Source organism: Cyclopterus lumpus, chromosome 11 (assembly GCF_009769545.1).
Source record: "Cyclopterus lumpus isolate fCycLum1 chromosome 11, fCycLum1.pri, whole genome shotgun sequence".
NCBI classification, from domain to species: Eukaryota; Metazoa; Chordata; class Actinopteri; order Perciformes; family Cyclopteridae; genus Cyclopterus; species Cyclopterus lumpus.
The window spans coordinates 6,358,778-6,373,276 of record NC_046976.1 but is presented as its reverse complement, the minus strand read 5'-3'; the positions used below and the strand labels follow the sequence as shown (position 1 = coordinate 6,373,276).

Here is a 14,499-nt window from a genome sequence, read left to right as displayed (position 1 = left end):
AAAAAGAAAAACACTCTAAGATGTTCCTGCATCTCATAAGTAAGGCATGAGTCAATATGTATCCATTTTGCTTTGGTGACTTTGGTATCACTTCTTCATCATTTTGAGTCTCATAGACACATACAGTAGAATGTGTAGAAAATATATATATAACCGCAAAACCACTATTTATATGCCTCTGCGCCGGCAACAGCAATGGCTGGAGTTATTATGTTTTCATGTTGTCAGTGATATCTCAGGAACTCCTTGAAGGAATTTCTTACAATTTTGGCACAAACGTCCACCTGGACGCCTCAAAGATCAACTGATTAGAATTTGGTGGCCAAAGGTCATCGAGACCTCACAAAACACATTTTTGGAATTTGAAACTCAAGTTATATGTTATATCCCAATCAAGACAAGTTCACAGAAATGTCTATTAATATAATAATCTTCTTTTGTTAGCCAAAGGGTGTAGGTACGTATGGAGTCAGAGTCAGTTAGACCCCAGAGAGGTTTAACCTCCATCTTGAGCTCTTGTGAACAAACTATTATAAAACTCCTCCTGGAGTCTCACAGAACATTTGTATTGAACGACAATGCAATGCACGACATAAAGAGCTTATGCAGGATCTTGAAATAGAATGGGTCTTCAAACCCAACCTGTCTAATATAGTTGGCCAGTAATATGATCTTCAGCTCAGGTGACTGTTGGATATTCCACTTAGCCTCCCAGGGGATCACAGCACCATTCGGTTGCTATAAACATTCAGCAATGAGATAGAGAAGCGAAGCCGACCACCTCGCTTCTCTGCAGCTCATGTCAAACCTTATAGCTTCTTGAAATGCAATGAGTTTTGCCCAAGCTCATCCTACAAGAGTGCTGCTTAAAGCCAGCCATGCAGCACGGTACAGTGTAGCCTTAACAGAGTCCACATTGGGGGAAAAAATGAAATAACATCACCTACTTTATACGATGACAAAGCTCAATCTGATGTGATAAACCCCGACTTTTCATTTGAGAACGCTATGAGACACTTCATGAAACTTTTATGTGGCGTTCGAAATACAATATAAGACCTTGTGTTTGGCCTGAACAAGCTGAGGATAAATTGGCCATGTGTGTGTGTGTATGTGTGTGTGTGTGTGTGTTTGTGTGCGCGCGCTGTAGTTTGCAAGTGTTTCTCTCTTCTATAGACAGAAACTCTAGTCAGATAATACACACTTTTTGTATCAAGGTAACATCATTTCATGCTTACTTTATGTTTTATAGACCTATTATGAATTTGACAAACTAATTCTGCTGTCCTTTTCCTTTATTCTTTACCTCCTTCCCTGCTTTACCGCTCTCTCTCTATTTCCCTCCTCAGGTTCTACTCCTCGCCTTACAGCATCGCCACCAACCGCATGATTGCACAGACCTCCATCACGCCCTTCATCGCTGCTTCCCCCGTTTCCACATATCAGGTGGGCCATAATGCACTGTATTATGGGTAGATTGCTGACCGTGTGTGCGTAATAGGAGGGTTTGCTTTGTGTAAGAGGATTGGAGAGAGGGGGCTGGCTGCAAAACAGCGTGAGGTTGCTCTCATCGTTTCTCCGCCACTCCAGCTGTGCTCGATGACATCTGTTTTGTAGCCGGCAAACACAACAGGCATCAGAAAACCAGCATTTCTTTTAAAAAGGAAGAACAAAAATAAATAATAAGGCTGACCGGGTAGAAAGAAATAAAATCACCCATCATGAATTAATGTGTCTATGAAAAACAAAACACTTTCCTCCCTCCCAGTTTCCTGACCTTTTGTGTCCTTCCTCAGCTGCTAACACAATAAAGTAGTTTTTTATTTTTTGTATTTTTTACTAACTTGGATACAATTGCTTCCTCTTCCAAAGTGAATTTCCACATCCCTCACGGCTGTGATCTGTGAAGTAATGAAAGAGAACAGAACAGGAACGTGAAAATTGTCTGTGTGAGATGTCAAGAGCGTTAACCGTTTTCCGTCGCCGCGCATTTCACGCAGCACCCTCTGCCGAATCGCAACATCAAGAGGCACTGCCACCGTGCCCTCTCGCTCAGACACTATCGCTTAACATCGGCTCCGTTTGGTATGCAGAGACAGACAGACGAGGATAGGGCGCGCGCGAGAGGAGATTAAGGATAGATGCGGAAAATAGAAGGGACAGATGGAGAGCGAGAGAGACAACTACGGAGAGGAGGACGGATAGCGCGGGTGGTAATGGTGGCGATGGCTCGGGTGGGGGCACAGAGGAGGGGTGTTGCTGAAGGTTGCTGTGCCCGTCTTTGAGGCACGCTTGATTAAAACTCTGGTCCAGTACCTGCGGTGGAGGGGTAGGGGGAAAGAGGAGGAGGGAGAAAAGTGGGCCAGGGCGCGTCTCTAATCCGCTCTCGGAAGGCTTCCCAAATTGATTTATCAAAAACAATGGCCAGGCTTTTGAGGAATATTAATCCTCACAGTTTCAATATCGGGCAGCTCTGCCACCGCTTCCTGTAATATTGCCCTTCAGCCAGTCACGGCAGGAAGGTGAGTCCTTCATCTTCTGTTCAAGTACAAAGAGACAGAGGAAAAAGAAAAAGAGAAGACGAGTCAGGCAGTCACACACACTAGACAAAAGGAAATTGCTTCCTTTTATGGTGCAAACTACTGCCTTTGTAATGAAAATCTCAACTGTATATGCCATTCCTTCTTTTATGTTTATGTTGAGTGGATATCTTTTCGACCTACTAGTTTGGTGGCATTGATTTATCGAATCTGATCCACGCCAACTGCAGTGTTCTGGTGTTCTTTCAAGCCTCCCGTGGGCTCGAATGACGATTGGCTTTGTTTCCTGGAAAAACAGCTTTGATGATCCACATGACAGGAGCCAGCCGAGGCCAGATCTCTACCAAGATCTCAGCTGGTGCCGCCAGCCAGCCGTGGCCTGGTTTACATCACTGGCTCTGCAGACGGGCTCACTGGCTGACTAAATATGTGGCTGGCTGGCTCACTACTTAGCTAACTGGCTGGATAGGTCGGTGCCCAACTGGCTGAAGGGCTGTCTGACTGTTTTTTGTCTTATTGGCTGTCAAGCTGTTTTCATTGGTAACACAAGCTGCGAAGTTCAGCCAGCGGTGTAGCTTCTCAGGTCATGCACATTATAACTCACACTGAACCTGCTCTCGCTATAGAACAACTGCTCCTCACTAACTGTATCCTACGTTCTGTAGTAATAAGCAAAACCAGTCTGTCAGAGCGGTCTCAGGTCCTTTGGGATAAATCCTGTTCCTGGTCCCTTTGAGCATTGTCCATTCAAATGGTTTTCCATTCATTATCAGCAAATACCAGCATTCATGCGTTCTGGTCGCCGATCCCTGATAATGCTACATTGTGAACAGTAAGTCAGTGTTAAAATGTGCACCAGAGCTAACGGCTAATATACAGAGGTTTTATGACTCATTCATGCTGTATTCACTAAACATGAGTATTGATTATTTCATTTTACATTTGTTGTATCAATAAAATACAATCTTTTATTTCCCAATACTTTGTAATGTATGTTCTTAAGCACATTTCACTATAGATGACTATAACAAAATAAAAGGAGACCAATTTGAATTTTTTTTAGCCTCAGAGCACTTTATATTATTAGTATTTTTTTCGGGATGCTGCTTTGACAAAACAACAACAAAAGCTATGTTGTGTCAGCCAAAACAGTTAAAAAATGTATTAATGCTCCTTTTTTCTGCTGATCCGGTGCGTGACTCAAAACCGTGATACAATCCAAACCGTGACATTCGTGATCCGTTACCCCCCCCCCGACATTCAATACAGTACAGATAGCTCTCTGCCTGAGGCTGTCTGGCTGATTCAATATTGTTCTCTGATAGACCATCATTTCCATCAGAGAAAGAGAGAGAGGCTGCGCTCTCTCAGGCGGCTGCAGGAGCCACAGTGGCACACGGCACAGGTTTTCTGTCAAGTTGTGCGGCAAAAGTCAAACAACCTGAATACTCTGACCTCCTCAACACACAATTCAATCCAGTTCTGCCATTGTGTGGAGGCAAATAGTTCAGACAGCCAACATGTTTTTCATTACTTTAATCTGTAACTGCTAACAGTGTGCAACATGGGGCTAATCTCAGGCAGGTTTACAATCTCTATGAGTTTTAAAGTATGTCAGACGGTGCAATGAATGTCTGGTTAATCGTTAACCTGACCCGCTAGATGTTTTTTTCCACAGAACCATCTGAAAAGCAGTCAATAGCAAGTGTTTGGAAAAGGGCAGGCACTTAAAAAATACAAAGACTTAGCAGGTGATAGGATGAACCGTCTCTCAAATCAAAGTCTTACTGACGCGAGTCAGGAGAAGAGCAAAATCATCTTTTCTATCGAGAAAGACTTTGCTCTTCTTTCAAAGAAGAAGTACTCTTTCCTTCTGATATTACCGATGCTATTGTAGCATCTCTGCAAACCTCCTCAGGAGCAGCCATTATTATTGAGAACGAACAGTCACCTTTCCCCGTCATCTTGCGCACATCTAAGCCACGCCCCTAGCTGCCTTAAGCTCTTACAGGATGCTGATTGGTCTGCGAATGACTTGAAGCCTGGCGTGATGGATTTGATGTAATCCCGCAATTCTCGCGTTGTCTCATGACATCGCAAACAACTCTAAATAAATATTTGGCATTACACTAGCTCTCATGTTATGATGCATTCTGATTGGTTGGTTTGCAAACGTGGGTCACATTGGGGGATTTCTGTTCCTAATTTTCTCAACTTTGCGGTTTTGGCCACCGAAGCTCTAAATCGTTTGTGAGTGGACTCATACAAATCCAAACCACGTTTTTTTGATTTACAACTAAAGATTTCACCACATTTTTTAACATCGGTCTGGGACGGCTCAAAGTCATAAAGTCAGAATAGTCTATTAAATAAATCACATGATGGTCATGCCTCATCTTGCGTGAAGATAATGTGATTAGAGATAAGCTTTCTCTGTGTCTATCGGCTGTCCCGTTCAGCTGGGGAGAACAAATACTGCCATGTATAAACAAACAGACTTGGCTTCATGTTGTAGAATATCAAGCTTTGTTTAGGTGTGGATCCAAATCACGCGTTTGGGTTGGCACACAGGATTGATTACTCTTATAGCAGATTATTCCATGTTTGTCTTTGTTTAATCTAATCATTTTACCAGGATCAGTGGCCAGCCTGTGTGTTTGTCCGTTACAAGCTGTCTAATTCCTCTCTCCAGCACATCTAAAAGCTCTGTTTGTTGCTCCATTTCCTCCAGTCTCTTGATCATTGTCTCGTCACTGTTTCACCGTCTCTTTAACTTTACACATTTGTGTTTTCCAACAAAGAAAAGCTCTGTCCACCACTCTTTTCTGTTTATTTATAAACATTCAACATGGACTGGGCATTAATGATAATTGTAATAGAGAAGGGACCTAATGTATGGGCTCCATGCACAACTATACTGTTGGCAATTATGAGAAGGAGGAGGAAGATTTGCTGCCTCCAGACTTTCAAATATTTTTTTATAATTCTTTGGCACAACTTAATCTGTGTAAAGTTCAGCCATTTTGGTGCATTAAAACCAATGCAATCCCTTTAAAACCTCCAGACTTGAAAGTATTTGAACATATTGTGAATATTTGGACAGCGTTTATTGCTTTATGTGGGATACAACTTGGATTTGACTAAGCTTGATAAAATGTATATTGTCACCATCATTTCACACTTTCTGTGTTTCTCCTCAGGTCCAGAGTACGTCATGGATGCCTCATCAACAATATGTTATGCAACCTACAGTAAGTACTTTACCGTTCACCTGCCGCCGCTGTCCTTGGCTTCCCCTGGGGCCCAACCGTAGCCTTCGGTTTCTCCTTTCGTCATTTTTCTGCCAGAGTTGTTGAAAGGTTTTAGGAGGAACTCATTAAAAGAAGTATATTTCACGTTTGTGCTGAAAATAGTTTACAATTTGGAGGATTTTTTCATACATATTTAGGGGAAATCAAATGATTAGAAAATAAATTGTGTCTGGGGAAAAAAACATTTCAGCCACATTCCTTCCTCTGCTGCAGGCCAAATGTTAAATCTACTAAATTGCATTCATGCACATACCATAAAAGTACCACATGAAAACTTCTTATAACTAAATGATTGCACCACTTTTGTCCTGCAATTACTATAAAGGTATATTATATGTTTCCATCTGTCCCAAGTATACAAAACACATTGGGTTTTATTTTTTGGGTTGTGAGTTTATAGGTGTTGGATATGCCAGGAAGCGATTCAGCATCATTTACCAAACCGCAGCACAATACAGACGGGCTGCAGACTGTTGCTCGGGGTTACCGGCCCAGACAGCAGACAGGAAAAAATGGTTATTAATTAGATTTAGTTCACCAGCAACACAGCCTCCCAAGGTAGAAGGGAGGTAGTCACATTACATCCAACGGTATCCTGTCATTGTGATTGAAGAGGACAAAATGTTGGTCCATCATGTAGCTTTGTTATTTCAACCAGTCTGCAAATAATATCCACACTAATGAGTTATTTAGTATTTTCTTCACTGGCGAAAACTAGGGATGTTTCACTTTTTAGTTATAAGTCAGACAAGAATGTTTCTAAAGGCTCTTAATAGCCCAGTGTTTATATTCACTTTTCTGTAATCACTTTTCTGTAATCTACCAACAGTATTGTTTGGAATACATCCCAGATTTCCTTCCCAAAAGTTGGAGCAATAAAGATCATTAGTGGTTTGGTGAATTGTTTTAAGGTTGGGCTTTAACTGATCCGAGCTCTATGGTTGTTCCCGTTATGTTGCTTAGAGGGTTTTAATCATTCTGCCAGAGGCTTCAACGTTAGCTCGAGGCATTTTGTGGCCCCCGAAGCACTGAACCAGACAAGGGCACACGTATTTGATTCTTTACAATCGTCTCACTGATCCACAGACACAAATGAGCTAAATAGACGTCTTACTTAAAGCGTGCCACGGCACAGTGCTCGGCACTACAATACAGAGAGCACTTGAGTAGTTTATACAATGGCGTAAAGCATATTTTAAAAAGGAGCTATACTACAATGAGGTGCATTATAGTACAGTACACAATAAGCATGTGTCATTACATTGATGCAGTAAGTTATTTTGTCTTTGTACATTCAATCTTTACCCTGAGGGTTACGTGAGTTATTTTTTGTTGAGGTAACCTCTAATGAATCACACAGATGTATCAGAGTTTACCGATTTTTGTATACATTATCATCCCTGGGATAATATAACATTGTAATGCAGTTTTTCACATGAATCAGTTGTGATTCACTTTGGCAGTTTAGTTGTTGTTAGTTAATCCAGAAGGCACATTTTCAAGTGCTGCGAATGTTAAGGCATCCAAAAGATGTAATTATCTCACATTTTCTACAAGCTGTTTCACTGCAACAAATGTGTTTGCTTCAAGCTACCATGAAAGTGTCAATAGCATCGTTAGCCTTGTGAGTCCAAAATATATTTTTTTTTTAAACTGTATGCGAGTCCCTGGGAAACACTGAATTGCACAACTGACGGTCCAGCACTGACTCACTGGAGGACTACTCGACCAGCCGCGTGGCTCCCAACTGTGGCCATTTAGCACTCAGTCCTACCCATCTCACTTCCACTCCCGCTGTGGGACAGTGAACATGTAATCTGGTCACAGCAGGCCACCAGCTAGGACACACACACACACACACACACAGAGCTGCAGCTGCCCTCCGAGCCACTCCGTTTGCCTTTCAGCCGCACGACCTCCTGCCTGTCCTCCGAGTATCTTAACTCACCGGGACTTCTCTTCCCTTTGGAAGTCAGGACTGCACTTTCCTGATGAACCTTGTTTCACACAGGATTAAAGTTAGCTTGCTAACAAGCTGACTGTTTACATTATTACAAAGTGAAGGACAGATATTTCTAGTAGCTTAACTGCTCAGCATGTAATTATGTAGACACATGCCCAAAAATGCATTTCTATGTGTCCGTGTATCTGGACAATACCAATGCATTTCTATATGTAAAGGTGGGTACCATTTCCTGCATCTTCTGGCAGACTCTAGTCTCTTGTGTTATGGTAGACAGAATGTGCACAGCCTCATTGTCTATGTCCGTGTAACTGCTCATGCTTGCCTGATTCATATGTGTGCGCACTGCATGTGCTATGCGGTGCCATATGTGTGGTCCATCCTGGTTGTTACCAACCAGACCGTACGGCTGCCTGATGGCCCTCCATCTTCCAGCCTTATGTCGTGAGGCCTCTTGGAGCCATTGGCAGTAGCCACCAGTCAGTAGCTGCATTGTACTGTGGTGTACATCTCATCGTGACTTTACGCCAGAAGTCGCCATGTGGCCGTATCTGTCCCCCTTGTGTTCTAGTTCTGTCACCAAACGGCTGCTAGTTGCTAACCCCAGCTGTCACCGCCATCACTGGATCATAGCTACCAATCTGTCTGCCTTTATGACCCACGGTCATACCCGCTACCAGCTACATATGCAGTAGACGGCCCTTTACACACACACACACAGCCTGCCACCAGCTCAGTGGCGAACATCAAATTACCCAAGCGCGCTAGCTTCAAGAGCTCAGGGGCCTACTCAAAGCATTTAAAACCCATTGATTGTACTGCAGTTTGTCCGGTTCCACCACGTGTTGCGTGTTAAACCAATGGTGCGTTGTGCAATGGCGCTACTGGTGTCCAAGCAATATGGAGGCAGTGGAGCATGGAAGGGGAAGGGGTCACAGCCAGACAGTCAGATATCAGAATAGAAAAGAACAGACATGTGTGTGCGTGTGTGTGTGTGTGTGTGTGTGTGTGTGCGCGTGCGCCTGCGTGTGCGTGTGCGTGTGCATGTGCGCGTGTGTGCGTGCGAGTGTGTGCACGCGTCTTGTAAAACCCACAAACAGTCAGCCCAATAATAATGAGCAGTCACTCATTCACTTATAGACCTTTTCATTGCTATTCGGTTGGTTTGGTCCAACTATACTTCCTGTCAGCTACTCCTTTAACAAACTACATCATATTATGTATAGCAACAGTATATGTGCAAGACTAATTATATTATGTAATCTTTTATTTCCACATGAAGGATGTACTTTATATTGTGTAACTGGGAAAGATACATATTTAACAGTGACATCCACAACAAAAATATGTATCCTGTAAATATTCTCGTATGTATATAAAATGTAATTAAGATACATGGCTAAACTGTTCAAAATGTAGTCAAGTAAAGACCAGGTTCTATTATGGGATTATATTTACTTACTTATATTTATATTCCCTGTTAAGGCACATGACTGACTGTTGTTGGTCTTGATATCGCAATTAAAGCTACACTAGTACTTTTTGTGCTTATTTGGAGGTATATGTACTTTCTACTTGAGCCTAAGATATCACTCCTCTCCTAATAATACCTGCTATGAAGAAAATCATGATATATTATCTGGGTCAGGAACTTCCACGGGGATAAAGAACTAATATGATTTCCCAACCCTTAAAAGTACAGCATCTCTCACCAGGACACATTGAGCGTGTTTGTAAAGAGAAGGGATTTAATGGTGGAAAACCTCGTTGATAAGCTGCTGCTCATGCTATGTTACTGCATGTTCTGTTTCCTTTATGACAGCCTCCCAGTTCCTTAACAAACTGAAACTCCATTGAAAAATAGTGTTAAACAATAAATAGTGTGAAATTACAGATGATATATTGAATGGCAGAAAACCAATGTATGTTGAAGTTGAGGACAACTTGTTGCATATGTTTGCATATTGCACAGTAAACAGAGAACATTGCAGCTTGTACCGCTTTGGCAAAGGTGTTTGTTTTCTATCTGGTTAGATTAAGTTTGAGGAGTCCATTCATACGAAACTGAACTTCATCACCGAAGAGGAGCCGGCACTTTGGGAGCAGGAAGTGAGGAGAGAACAGTGTTAAAAATTAGTTTATCCCCAATTAATGGGCAGAATGCGCTGCGCGTGGAACTGTATCCAACTTTTTAAAGGAGACGGCACAATGAGGTTGCAGCTCGTTCTTTTTTCTTTTCCTTCTTTTCCTCCGTTCATCACTTGTCTTCCTTCTCTCTTGCTGTCTCCCAGATCTTCTAATGCTGTGCTCTGGTTGGCAGTGTAGGCGTGGGATGTCAGACCGGCTTGACCGCTTGCCTTTTGCTCTGTTATTTGGTCAGCGGACCTTATAGCAGAGGAGATGAAACGGAAGAACCAAATGCCCCAATAGACAAACACGCCCATGTGGCTCGCGCACAGATGCGCCACCATTCTTAACACATTCTTAATGGTAAATCTCTCTGACATATAGAGATCATTAATCACGCATGCGGACGCTCAAATTCACTTCCCTCTGCCAAAGAGCGCCGGAGTAGCTGCAGTGTCAGCCTAACGCAGCATGGCTGTCTTTCCCCGTGACTTATCCATCCTTATTTTCCCCCTTTTCCTCACTGTGGACTGTATGTGCTTCAAGTGTGTATTTGTCGGCATGCTTTCGCCCTTACATTCAGCAGGGGAATTATTGAATTCTTCTCTGTTGCACCACGGCCAGTTCTCCCTGGCCTCGACTTTTAATAGCCGCTGGATTCATAACTATCTGCCCTCATCGGATGGGGGGGCCGAGTCCTGCACTGTGTGATAGCCATCTCATGCTTGACACGTAAAACGTTCCGCGGATTGAGATGGGGGAACATTATGTTGGTCTCATGGATTTGACTGGCAAGGCAGAATTTGAGACGGGTTTACGGTCGTCCTTGAGCCGCTCTTCCTCTCCTCTCTTTATCTTTTCATCCCTCTCACCCATCCTGATTCCCTCTCTACTTCTTTCTATACATCTCCCTCTCATGTCTCCCTGTTTTGTTTGTGTCATTCCATCCCTCCTGCCTCTCTCTCTCTTTCTCTCTCCATCTCTTTCTTCTCTAATGCCCTTTCGGATTACAACTGCAACTACTGTGCCGGTGCCAGCAAAAAAAACGTCTGTCCAGGGTTAAAGTTGCATTCATATAAGAGAGATATTGTTGCAGTGCCACAGGGTGACTGATTGAGCGGCGGCATTTTCACGATAAGCTTTTTGGTATTACTTTGAAAAATGTTGCGACAGCAGCAGAAACACATTTTGAGACAAAAGCTGATTTACTTTGGTGGACAAGCTTTATGAGCTCACTGTGTTTTTATGAAAAATTGGATTTCTAATCTTTTTTTTTTTTGTTGTTGTTGCTTTTGTAAATAAGCTAAATATTGTAGAGAGATCCTTGAGTGTGAAATGATCTATTTGTCTACAAAAGGCAGTCAGAGAATGGTTGATCCAAGCGTGGAGAGAAATGGACCTCCCATGAAGAAATGACAAATACTGTTACATGCTTCATCTAGCATCTTTATCCTCTCTTGTACGCACGCAAATGCCCACACACACACACAAACACACACACACACACAGTACAAATCCATTACTCCTCTTCAAGTTAGTGGATTCTCTCTGATATTGACCTCATTACTATGAGCATTTTATGGTCATTATCAATATTAATACGGACTGAATTAATTTGTGCAAAGCTATGAACAATGTCAATCATAGCCAATCAGAAACCTATGTTTTGACCTGTGTTTGTAGCCGACAGCACCTCATGGTCCAACTGATGAGGCTGATTTTCTGGGGTAAAACATTTCATTGTAATTCAATCTGCATCCTCTGAGGTATTGCAGATGATTGACAGACAAAATGTATCAATAAGTGTCTGAGGATTGATCCATCATCCCTCTTGTTGTCAGTTCATTGTGGAGGACAAATAGTAACACAGTAGATAAACATCTTTGCCAGAGAAATGCTTCGTCGGTATCTGGCTAATCTGTTAAGAGGATCGAGGCGTCAGCAGTCAAATGCAACAGACAATAAAATATTTTTTTTCAAAAAGGGTAAGGTCCTTGAGCATACAGTCATAAATGAGCACCAAAACAAATAGTAGACTGATTGGATGCACGCACACACACGACCAAACACATACTCTCCTCCCACGTTTATGCCGGTTCAGAGATAATGTATAAGAACGCATACACACACATTCAGATCATGCAGGAATATATACATATGGGTGAAAGAGGATAGCATACACACACTATCCAGTAACTTGTGTAATTGTTTCTGTACCTACAGGATTTACCCTTCAGGTGGGCAGGCGTCTAGTGTTAGCGGGCCCTGGCATTCTGTACTGTATATAGGTACCAGTCAATCATCATGTTATATAACACCAAGCTTTCCAGACCAATAACGACTGAGTGAACAAGCTGCGTCTGTGTCCGCACATTCCGATGGAGATGGAGAAAAGTCTACGCAGTACTGAAGCTTGAGCAGAATTACTCGAACCCTGTGGCGTGGAGCCGCAGCACCTCTCTAAGTATCCTGCAGTGTTGCGTGTCACATTGACCTCAACATAAAACACACGACCAGCATCAGTATCCAAACCACTGAAACGTTGCACGGACAAACCAACTGCAAATACTGCGAGGAATGTGTTGAGTCAAGTGCAGGTCCTCTTTCATGTGGGCAACACAAGTGATGCTTTGTTTGGTTGGAACACAGCTCGGTCATTGTTTGACGCTCTTGAGGCTTTTAATGTGTCTTCCGACAACTTTCACATTTTCCCTGTCAGTTGCCCCATTTCTTACTTCTTACCAAGCTATTGGTGATTAGGGTCCACAATCATGGTGTACATCATAATCATAATCATAATACTTGTAGCTTTGTTTTTAAAAGTGTTATAAATAGAGTTTTGTTATTTCTGCGATATTATCATTGCTACCGGTGTGTCTGTCCTTAATCCCCCATTCTGCTGCAGCAAACTACTTCATATTCTTTGGTGGCCAGTTGTGGCTGCATGTTCAAGGACCTCTCCTTGGTTGCAGTGACTCCATTGCCGCTTGATTTTGAGTTTGAATTGAGTGTGTTTTACAACGTCTTACAGCCAATTGGTTTCTAGATGGGGCGGGTTAGCAAATTGTTGTATTCACTCAATCACACAATATAGCGGTGGTCGTTGCAGACACACCTGACGCACCTTTCTAGAAGTAGTAGTAGCATTGGAGGTGTATGAGCTTCTCTTTGAGGCCTCAGTATGTTTCCACTCGGACCGAGTGGGATATTTCTACCTGCTGCAGCAGTGAAGATGAGCAAAGTGGCAAGCTTTAAAGTTTTAGACTCACCGGATATTTGCATAATGCTATAGACAGCCTTTGCAGAAGACATCTTGTAAAAAAAATTTAAAAAGCAATCATTTCCGTATTTGAAAGATTCCCCTCATTTTCTTTTTTTTACTTAAATGATACACTTTTGGTACGTCAAGATTATTGTCTATTTACTTTGAGGGGCGCTACATGAAATGTGGTAATAATCTGTTGTTACACTCTCCAAAACGAGCTGTTTTGTTCCTAATTTTTAAATCCGTCACCGCATTCTTGACAGAGCAGATATTATTATGACAAAAGACCATTTTACATCTCTCTCGGTCACATAGCTGCAAAGAAAAATATCTCATCTTTCAGCGTTCACAAAACCAGATGAAATTCCAAACATGCTGCCTATGCCTTACTGCATCTGGAGGCTGTGTCGGGCTAGATCCGTGCTGGAGATCATTTAACCGTAATGGCTCAGACAGTATAAACTCTCCGTGTGACATTTATGTATCGCCATACCCGTTTTACAGCTGCTATTTCTGATCAGCAACTCTAAAGACAAAGTAATGAATATCAGCTGATACCGATCAGGGCTCCATCAGTGCTGCTATTTACTCGTAATGAGCAGTCGTTAAAACCCTGCAGGTTTTTTTCTTTTTACAAGGATTTCTTATTTACTGTACATTGTCTCTGGTTGCTGAGTGTATATCAACGTATTTAACAACCAGGGGGCTGATATCATCTGTCTCCTGTCTGGAGCACAATCAATACCGTCTTAAGCAAGATGGGTTATTTTCTCGGAGGCACACACGTTTCACTCACACACCAAAAGTAGCGCATACATCGAGGAGATCTGTAAACATCGTGTCACACATTTGAGACGCGTTGTAGCATCCATTAGCTTGCTCTTTCTGTCACACACAGCGGGAAAATCCAAAACATATATTGTTCTATTTGTGTCAGTCTCCTTCTCATTTTCTCTCCGCTCTAGTCTGTCTCTCTGGACAGACACACACACCACACATACACACACACACACAGACACACACTAAAAATCCCCTCTCTCACAGACACTCACTCTCACAAACACAGAAAATCGAAATCACAAATCGGCTTAACTCTCCCTGACACGTCTGTGAATTAAGCCTTTCCGTTGCTCTCCCTTTCCCATTATAAAGGCATTGTCAGAGGCTGAATCGGTAACAGGTAGCCCACAGCTCCTGCTGCTTCCATCTCTTTCCTTCTCTCCTCCTCTCTTCCGCTTTTTCCTTCTTTGTCATCTCTCTCTCTCCCCCCTGTGTGTCTCTTATCCTTTCTCT

At 42.5% G+C, this 14,499-nt stretch overlaps 1 protein-coding gene across 2 annotated transcripts in view; it reads left to right on the top strand.

Moving 5' to 3' along the window:
- Nucleotides 1-14,499, top strand: part of rbms3 (RNA binding motif, single stranded interacting protein) — a 193,813-nt gene that overhangs the window by 165,856 nt on the left and 13,458 nt on the right. For both annotated transcript variants that reach the window (XM_034546041.1, XM_034546042.1), the window contains exons 9-10: nt 1,350-1,446; nt 5,741-5,791. In XM_034546041.1, the coding sequence (XP_034401932.1) occupies nt 1,350-1,446; nt 5,741-5,791 (148 nt within the window). The remainder of the gene's footprint in view (nt 1-1,349; nt 1,447-5,740; nt 5,792-14,499) is intronic.